Here is a 9,843-nt window from a genome sequence, read left to right on the forward strand (position 1 = left end):
TCCAAACCTAGAAACCAATAGGGAGTATTAGGACTATTTCACAGAAGTGGCAAAAACCAGATTAAGTATCTTTTTTCAAGAAGACATAGCAGTTAAAAAGTAGAGTACAATACACTTTTCCACTACAGCATCAGAAACTGCCCGTATCAGAATGCAACTTGCCCCAAACCCAGATTCTTTATCCGTCCCCAAATGAGAGCCAATTACTCTTAACCAGAGAGGACTCCTGAAAACCACAACCAACCTTATAAACCAGATCTCAGTCCTTGAACCTCTACCTCTGTTCCCACTTTTGAGTCCTCCCTCTACTCATTCTCCCCATACCTGTATCACCTGAGAGGGCTCTTCTTCACCACCTTCTTCAGGCCCATCTCGGATATCACTGTCACGAGATGAGGGGGTCCTCGAGGGGCTGGAAGGCCCTCCTAGCAGCTGAGGGGGGAGGGAACGGAGCAGCTCTTCCAATGGCAATTCTCCCTCACGTCGAAGCAGCTCAATCTCACGCCTCTGGGTCTCTGCATCATTGCCTTCCTGTTGTTCTTCAACCTCAATCGTCTCCTCGTCATCCTCTTCCTCCTCCTCTTGGGGTTGGAAGTCCCCATCTATAGCAGGAGAACAAGGTCACAAAGTCCACGGGGCCCTGCAAGCCACAGGGTGGGTTTTCAGCTCTGGAAAGGGTACATGAGGAAGAGTAACAGAGCCAAAGAGGACACACACCTTCATCGTCCAGCCGGGAAACCGGGGGTGGAGGACTAGAGGCAGCTGAGGAAGAGCCTAGACAAGGGGAAGAGCCAGCTTTGCTGGATGCTAGTGGCTGGTTGAGGCTCTGAGATAAAAGGTCTGAGTACTTTTCAGTCTGCCCCACAATGAAGTCCAGGTGCAGGTCCAGAGCTTTTTTACGCTTTTCCTCAAGCCGGGACTGTTGCTTGAATTGCACCACCTGCCACAACATGAAATGAACAGGTCACTAACAATCTTTTATTCATGTACCCTTTTACCTAACATTTAAGGAAACTTCCTCTATGTTAGACTATGAACTAGCTTTTCAAAAGAGAAGAACTAAAATGACCTTTCCTTAAGGAAAGCACAAAGGGAACAAAGGAAAGAGAAGAGCCAGTTTAACTTCAGGTAGCAGGGAAAAATATACAAATGTATCTGGAGTTGAATCTTTAAGACTAGTAGGTGTTCCCAAAGTGGGAATGACGAGAAATGCATTCCAGGCAGCAGAAAAAGCACAGGTAAGTTAGCAGGGATGGGCAAAAGAAAGAATATTTGAAACGAAGAAAGAAAAGGAAAGGAACTAACAGGAGACAAGACTGAAAACATAGACAGAAACCAAGTAGCACTTGAGAAACAATAAAACTTAACATAAGGGAACAAGTTGATTACTGAGAACTTCAATGGTATTTAACCAGCTAAATGGCACTAAGAGGTTGTAGGAAAAGTGTGCAGAATGCCCTGCAGAGGACGAGTGGCCTAGAGGGATCAAAAAGTCTTATTAACAATCCCCTAAGGTATGGCCATATTTTTCCACTCTACTTCTTTCTTCTTCCTGGCACCCAATGCTAGAGAGATCCAATGCACAATGGAAATCTCACTAGAATCACTTGAAGTTAAAATATTTCTCTCTCAAGTTTTGATCGTTCCTGATACCATGCTAACCATACCAAGCAAACCTAAGGCATTTCCCTCTTCCAATCCCTGCTGCCTACCTTCTCCACATTGCTCCAGAATTGCCTGACATCTTTGGCCATGGTGGAGGCAATTCGGCGTAGCTTGGCCTGCTCTTCTCTCCGAGCCCGTTCCTCCTTCTGCCGCTGCTCCTCGTGGTGCCGGATGACCATGCGCACAACCTGTGGAATAAGGAACCAGAGTGAAAACATTCCAAGGCCAATCTCCTACTCCTTCCTCAAATCAAAAGCAAAGATCGTAATCAAGTCCAAGAAATCTGGGAAATCAGCTTGTGTCTTGAGACTATAGGCATTAATAACCACCCTATACTGTTTCAGTTTGGTTTTCTTCAACCCACATATCAACGAAAAGGAAACTGGGAAAAGAAATAAGGAAGGTAGGCCCAGTTGATGACATACCTTACGGGCCACACCCCGTTTCCAACGACGCTCCTGAGCAAAGTCAGCAGAGAGCCACTGCATCTCCTCACATAGATAGTCCCAGTGGCCTTTGGGGCGGGGAGGCTCTGGCACTTTAGGCAGCCTTTTCAGTGACCAGAAACCCTCTTTCCGCAGCTCAGCAATCCGAGTCTCAATCTCAGCCTCCTAACAAAGAGGAGCTAAGTCAACCACTGCAAATAAAACCTACCTCACAAATACAGCTGAATTCCTGGGCACTGATTATATATAGGCACTGTCTGGACTGAGCATTTTACATGTCTTAAGTCCTCTTACCAATCCTGAAAGTAAGCAGGTATTACAACTTTTTCAAGTGAGAAAAAAAAAAAAAGAGAGAAGATAGGAAGATAAAAGTGATTTGAGATCACACAACCAAGAAGTGATAAGAGCTGGAAATTAAAAATAGGTCTAATGACTCCAGACACCAGATTTCACATTCTGTTATTTCACTCAATATCCATGCCCTATGAATATAGGAAAGACTGAGGAAAACATATTCCAAGGGAAGCCTCTAGAGAAGCAGGGAATGAACCCTTCCTTATGGACAAAAGATCATCATCGCTGTTGAATTCTGCTTGAGAAAGAGTATGTTCATGCTTAGAAATTTAAGGCCCAATTTACATAATCCTATTTGTTTTTAGAATACATATATATTTAAAGATTTTATTTATTTATTCATGAGACAGAGAGAGAGAGAGAGACAGGCAGAGGCAGAAGCAGGCTCCATACCGGGAGCCCGATGTGGGACTAGATCCTGGGTCTCCAGGATCAGGCTGTGGGCTGAAGGCAGCACTAAACCGCTGAGCCACCCGGGCTGCCTGAAAAATACTACTTTTATAAAAACATACATTTTGATGACAATATTGAAGTTACACATAGAAAAATTAAATAACAAAAGAGAACACTATTTCTACAATGGTTAAATTCATAAAGAAGTAAAAGCATCTGAAATCAACAAAGGTGACTTAAAAACTTGGGCAGCTCCAGTGGCCCAGCGGTTTAGCACTGCCTTTGGCCCGGGGTGTGATCCTGGAGACCCAGGGTCAAGTCCCACAATGGGCTCCCCGCATGGAGCCTGCTTCTTCCTCTGCCTGTGTCTCTGCCTCTGTGTGGGTGTGTGTGTCTCATGAATAAAAATCTTAAAAAACAAACAAACAAAAAAAACCTTAAGACAACTGGGGTGCCTGGTGGCTCAGCTGAGCATTAGACTCTTGATTTTGGTTCAGGGCAGGATCTCAGGGTTGTGGGATCCAGTCCGCGGTCAGGCTCTCCACATAGCTTCTCTCCCTGTCTCTCTCCTTCTGCCCCTCCCATACTTTCTCTCTAAAATAAATATTTAAAAAGACAAACTCAAAAGACAACTGCCGTCATTATTCTTATCCTCTCCAAACAAAAATTAATCAGAGGAAAAAACAGCCAGCAAAGACAGAGGGAACTAAATGGCCTGATGGCGAAAGAAACATCAAGATGGGGGTATTAGATCAATGGCTCTCAAATTTAAGCATGCATCAAAATCATCTGGAGTGCTTTTTAAGACAGATTGACGGACCCCACCCCTCCAGCTTTAAATAGATAGGTGGGTACCAACAAACTTGCATTTCTTTTTTTTATTTTTTTTTATTTTTATTTATGATAGTCACAGAGAGAGAGAGGCAGAGACATAGGCAGAGGGAGAAGCAGGCTCCATGCACCAGAAGCCTGATGTGGGATTCGATCCCGGGTCTCCAGGATCGCGCCCTGGGCCAAAGGCAGGCGCCAAACCGCTGCGCCACCCAGGGATCCCCTCTTTTTTTTTTTTTTAAAGATTTATTTATTTATGATACACATAGAGAGAGAGAGAGAGAGAGAGAGAGGCAGAGACACAGGAGGAGGGAGAAGCAGGCCTCATGCCAGGAGCTCGACATGGGACTCGATCCCGGGACTCCAGGATTGCGCCCTGGGCCAAAGGCAGGCGCTAAACCGCTGAGCCACTCAGGGATCCCCCAAACTTGCATTTCTAACAAATTTCCCAGGTGATGCCAATGCTGCTGGTCCAGAGATGAAACTTACCACTGGATAAGGCAAGAGAGACTGGAGAATAAAAATGAGAAGTAGAAACCAGTAAATCTTAAAGAGCCTTACAGCTTTACAAAGCACTTTTATGTCTATTTCTCCCTTAACTTAAACCTCACAACACTCTATAGACTACTACACCATACTACAACCTTATAGAAAACAAGGCTCAGAGATTAAGCAACTCAAGATCATGTAAGTTAAGGCAGAGCCTATACTCTAAATCCACAAAGAGGGGGAGCTCAGCGGTTTAGTGCTGCCTTCGGCCCAGGGGGTAATCCTGGAGACCCAGGATCAAGTCCCATGTCAGGCTCCTACACGGAGCCTGCTTCTCCCTCTGCCTGTCCCTCTGCCTCTCTTTCTCCCACTCTCTCTCTCTGTCTCTCATGAATAAATAATCTTTAAAAAATAAATAAATCCATCCATCCATACGGAAAGAAAAGTAAAAAGCTCAAAGGACATAGGAGTTGAAGAAAGAAGAATCCTCAGAGACCTCCCCAATACATACATGCTTGGCCTGCTCTGCAATCTCAGCATGGCTCTTCTCCCACTTTGGGCCCTTGTTAGCCAGGTCAGCAGCCTGGGGTAAGCTGAGCCCCTCCAGGGGCACTGTGGCACCATCTGGGGGCCCTGGAGGTCCATCCAGAGAGGAATCTTGAGCTATATGCTGGGGGGAGATGCCGCCTGCCCCACTAGAGGCTGGGGAACTGGATGAGGCAGGGGACACAGGATTGCTGCCTGTCATGCCGTCCGACACCATCTAGAAAAACAAAAATGATAAATAAAATGAATGTTTACTTTACTTAGCACCATACCAGCAGTTCTCATCGGGCGCCTGGGTGGCTCAGTTGATTAAGTGTCTGCTTTTGGCTAAGGTCATGATCCCAGGACTTTGGGATCAAACCCCGTGTAAGACTCCCTGCTCAGTGGGGAGTCTGCTTCTTCTTCTGCCCCTCCCCGCCACTCATGCTTGCTTGTTTGTGCATGCTCTCTCTGAAATAAAATCTTTTAAAAAAAAATTCTTGATATTATTTCATTCTACCTTCACAAGGAAAAACTCCAGAGTAAATGATCAATCTTGTTTTTTTTTTTTAAGATTTTATTTATTTATTCATAGAGATGCAGAAACACAGGCAGAGGGAGAAGCAGGCTCCATGCAGAGAGCCTGACGTGGGACTCGATCCAGGGTCTCCAGATCACGCCCTGGGCTGCAGGAGGCTCTAAACCGCTGCGCCACCGGGGCTGCCCAATCTTGTTTTTATAAACACAAATATACGCGATATCATTTTAAAAAGACCTTCAAGATAACAAAGCCAAGTTTACAGATGCAAGAAAAGTTATAGCTTGACATTTACAGTTTATGAATTCAAGAACATACTAGAGTAGATGATTTCAAACGCTAATGATCCTTTCAGAACCTCAAGAATTTCATTCACATGAACAACTCCCTCTTCTTCCCTCCTTTATACATCAAGTGTGGCATATGGACCTATTAGAACAAATCTGAGTTACCACCAAATTCAAAAGGCAACAAAGACCACCACCAAGATCACTTAAATCTTTTTATGTTCTTCAACAATCTTGGTAGTTTCCTTTACTAGGAAGGTGGGAAGGAAAGGGAGTCACTATTCTCAAGTATTCACCTATTACTTTACAAGCTACTGCACAAACAGTAATAAGTAGGAAATAATATCTCACTTAAATGTAGGTAGTGAGGAAAACCAAAAAAAATCACTCTGGCACACTAGCCTCAGGTGTGCCACTGAAATTCCTACCTCAGTTAAATGACAAAAGACTGTATGTCACAAAATTCCCCAGGTGCTCAGGAAAATTTTAAGTATCAAATCCATACCAATTAAAAACCTACCTATGCAAACCTATATATGGCTATTCTCAAAAGCCATGTTTTTTCTACTTTTCCATTTCCTTGGTGCTATATTACAAGGAAAGTATAAATGCTACACACCATCCATAATGCTTCAATTCCTAAAGAAACTGAGCTATTCTCAAAGCTCTCTGTCTTAGAAGCATGTTGTGCCAACCCATTTCCAACCTGGCCTAGTTGAAACCATTTCAGGTAACAAGGAGGTTCCACACTCTTAGTGACCAATATTACACTAATGTCAAAAAGAATGTATCTAACAGGCTTGATGGTCAACATAAGCACCAAAAATTTTCCAGTTAGCTAGGATCATGGAAATGTGGCTAAAACTTGCCACATTTTTTTCTGCCTCAGAGCCAACAACACACAAAGCAAAAGCAGAGAAGGAACCCGTCCACTTTCAAACCTGTGTCTGCAAGATTGGGAGCTGAGGGTGAGCAGGGGAGGGGCTGCTCTGCATGGTCCCACTCCCAGGCTCCTCTTTGGACGCCTGAAGAATGACTGGGTTGTTATCACCACTGCTGCTGGCCGAGGGGCTGGCGTCCGGCTGCAGGGCATGCTGGGAGCTGGCCTCATTCTGGGCCACCGGCCACCGGGACCCGCCTTCCAGGGCCCGGGGCCCACTAGGGCGTCCCAGCCTCCGCTCAGGTCCACCGGCCTCTGGAGCACCTAAGTAGGGTAAAAAAGAGTAAAAATGGGTTTTAATAAGATTAATGAACCTTTAAAAAAAAAAACAAACCCAAGAATAACATTAAAGAACAAAAGTAAAGAAACAATGATTAAAGCCTATGTTTCTTGGGCTTCCGCTATGTGTCATACCGTACTAAACACTGACTTGATACATTCTGTAATCTTCATACCTACCTTGCAAACCACGTTATTTTTCACACCTTTATAAACGTTTAGTTTCTTCAATATATTGAAGTTAGATAACACAGAAAACATCCCAGACCTAAATGGAGCCTGCATTCTACTATTTTCCCTATTTTATGTAAGAAAGTCAGCATACAGAGACCTAAATGACTTGCATAAGGTCACACAGTAAGGAACTGATAGAAAGACTTAAACTGAGGTAGTCTGATGCCAAAACCACGGAGAAGGTGCTACTCTCCTTGGGAAAATCAGGGTTATCAGACCTTTCTCTATTCACAAGTCAACTTTTGTGCTTGTGCCACTATCAAAAAACGAAAAATACTTATAATTTCTCTCATCTCAAACATCTTTTCCATTAGCATCAGTACACAAAATGGTATCTGAACCCTCACCTGTGTGAGCTGAGACCACACCCCCTGTGAAAGTCTGTACTTCCACGGTGCCGCCGTACTGAGAGGAATCACGCCTGAAACAAGCATAGGGGAAGGAAAACAGGCAGTGAGGAACTGATCCACGATCGGTTTATTCCACGATGATCTACGAACATCAAAGCCTTCTTTACGACAACTTTTGAAGCTTTTAAATACACCAAAATCAAAGGTTGAAGAGAATTATAGTAAGGAAAGCTCTCGTTTCAGAAAAAATAAAAGCAAATCATGTTTTGCAAAAACACAATTCCCTAAGAGAGCTAAGATTCTGGCTGGAAGAGAAGCACTGCAGTGAAGCAAAGAACAAGAAACAAAAAGTTTAAAAAGCTTAAGCGTAAAAGGTTCTAACCACGGAACAGAGGGCAAATAACAGCAAAAAAAGCTGTCACATCCAGAAGCTCTGAAAGATGTTGGCTCTCCTTTCAAGTGAGGATTGAACAGAATCACAGGAGAATCCACCCTTCCTCAGGGCAGGGCCCCGTAACTCCTATACCTGCCCCATGAGACACTTCCTCAAACACAAGAATTGCAGCAGGAGACATTAGAGGAGAAGTCAGAAGTGAGAAAGACCGCTCGGCAAAGAACCATGCCCCGGAAACAGGTAGGGTAAACCCACCAAAGGCCCGGAAGTGTTTCCCTAGTGTTTAAGGAAATTCCTTAGCCACAGTGCAGCCTTCGATTCACTCCTTCCTCCACAACAGATTCACAAGACCCGAGCTAACCAGAATTCAAGACGCCTGAACTCTTGACCCCTGGCTTCACTGCTGCCTCCCAACTCCTTCCAACAGACTGACCCGGCGTGACCCCTGACCTCTACCCCAAGTTGCCACTAAACCTAAACTAGCCCCGCCCCCTCCTAGACTCCCACCCCACCCAACGTGCGCGACAGACTGGGGGAGGGGCCCGCGCGTGCGCGCCTGGAGGTGGAGAGAGCCGGCTGCGCGCACCGCCCGGGGGCTCCCGCCAGAGCCCAAACCCACGCACACAAGGGTCGCAGGCTGGGAAGTCTCTCATCCCTACCCGTCAGGGAGCCCCCCACCACCAGACCGCGAAGGGCTGACATAAGGGAGGGTTCGTGCCGCCAGGTCCTGGTTACTGACTGGATATGGTGGGCGCGCGCCCCGACTCCTCGTCCCACGCCCCCCTTCCTCTTCCCGCGCGCCCCTGGGGGGGGGGGGGGCCTGGGTTTGGTGGGCGGGCGGGAGCGCACCTGGGTCCGTCCTCTCAGGGCTCGCTCGCTCGCTCAGGCACGCGTGCGCAGACGGACGGGAGGGGAGAGGAGATGCGCCTGGGCCCTGTGCTGGCCGGCCTGGCCCCCCTCAGCCTGTCTCTATGGGCGCGCGCCGACAGCCTCGCGCACCGGCCCCGGGGCCCCGGCCGAAGGTGCGCGCGCAGCACCCCGGGAAGGTGGGAGGAGAGGCGGTGGCGGAAAGATGCGCGCGCAGTCTCCCGTCAGGGGAGGGGGAACTGTGGAGTGTCCGCCATCTTGTCTCCCTCTCCTTACCTGCGTCCTCGGGGGCGTGCGCACCACCCCCCCTCCCGCCGAGGAGGGGGGAGGGCCCCCTCTTGGCCGCCGCCTTTGCGGCCTTTAAATTCCCCTGGGGCCCGCGGCTACTGCCACCGCCTTGCTTCCATTGCCTCCTCTCACGACACAGAGATGCGGGCGGTGGGTGGGAAAAATGGAAGACGCTACTCTCAGCGAACCGCCGCCGCCGCTTCCGAGGCCCCACCAAAATGGCCGCCGCCGTCTCGGCCGCCACCACCACCAGCACCACCACCACAGCTCTCTATCGCTACCGCCGGCGCGGCCCGTCCTCTCGCGAGAGACAGTAACTGGAGGTTGGAGGATCGGGGAGGCTCGCGTGCTAGCGTAGGGCGCTGTCCGAAGCGCAAAGCAGGCTGGGTGATGTAGTCCTCTGGAGACTCCGCGCTTGCCCCGCGGCAGAGCGTCTTTATTCTCCACAGGAGAAAGTGCCAGTGGAGCTGCATTGCGGCTGCCAATTCGGACCAGTCCCCCGTTTTTTAATAGATCACCCAGAGAGCTGAAGCAATTTGTCAGGTACTTTCAGCAAGTTAGCAGTAGAGCCTGGGCCTCTGGATTCCTACGGCAGTGTACTTACATAGCTGCTTCGCTTAACACAAGGGTGTTATTCCCAATAGCTCCCAAGCACCGATATGCCATTTGTTGGCCAACTTTCTAGGTTAAGAACTCCTTTGAGATACCCTCACCCCAGAATAGAATAGTAACAGTTATCTTCTACTGAGACCACTTTGTGCACTAATTCTCTTTTAATCCCAACAATGCTCCATTTTACAAATGAATCAAGCTCATGGATTAACCTGTGACTGAGCCTAAAGCCAACATTCATAGGCAAGCAGTCTAAACCACAAGGATAGGGACGCCCGGGTGGCTCAGCAGTTGAGCGCCTGCCTGCCTTTGGCCCAGGGTGTGATCTTGGAGACCTGGGATCGAGTCCCA

At 47.6% G+C, this 9,843-nt stretch overlaps 1 protein-coding gene across 6 annotated transcripts in view; it reads right to left on the reverse strand.

Annotated features, from left to right (window-relative positions):
• LOC479773 (Snf2 related CREBBP activator protein) overlaps positions 1-9,187 on the reverse strand; it is a 33,647-nt gene extending 24,460 nt beyond the window's left edge. For 4 of the 6 annotated variants that reach the window (XM_038539795.1, XM_038539796.1, XM_038539797.1 and 1 more), the window contains exons 1-8: positions 8,869-9,187; positions 7,329-7,402; positions 6,470-6,732; positions 4,690-4,941; positions 2,091-2,276; positions 1,713-1,853; positions 718-940; positions 325-602 (exon numbers count right to left, since the gene is read on the reverse strand). In XM_038539795.1, the coding sequence (XP_038395723.1) occupies positions 325-602; positions 718-940; positions 1,713-1,853; positions 2,091-2,276; positions 4,690-4,941; positions 6,470-6,523 (1,134 nt within the window). In that variant the 5' untranslated portion in view covers positions 6,524-6,732; positions 7,329-7,402; positions 8,869-9,187. Of the gene's footprint in view, positions 1-324; positions 603-717; positions 941-1,712; positions 1,854-2,090; positions 2,277-4,689; positions 4,942-6,469; positions 6,733-7,328; positions 7,403-8,574; positions 8,758-8,868 lie in introns of those variants that run through there. The other 2 variants (XM_038539793.1, XM_038539794.1) reach the window with 2 other exon arrangements.
• Between the last annotated feature and the right edge of the window lie 656 nt (positions 9,188-9,843).

Source organism: Canis lupus, chromosome 6 (assembly GCF_011100685.1).
Source record: "Canis lupus familiaris isolate Mischka breed German Shepherd chromosome 6, alternate assembly UU_Cfam_GSD_1.0, whole genome shotgun sequence".
NCBI classification, from domain to species: domain Eukaryota; kingdom Metazoa; phylum Chordata; class Mammalia; order Carnivora; family Canidae; genus Canis; species Canis lupus.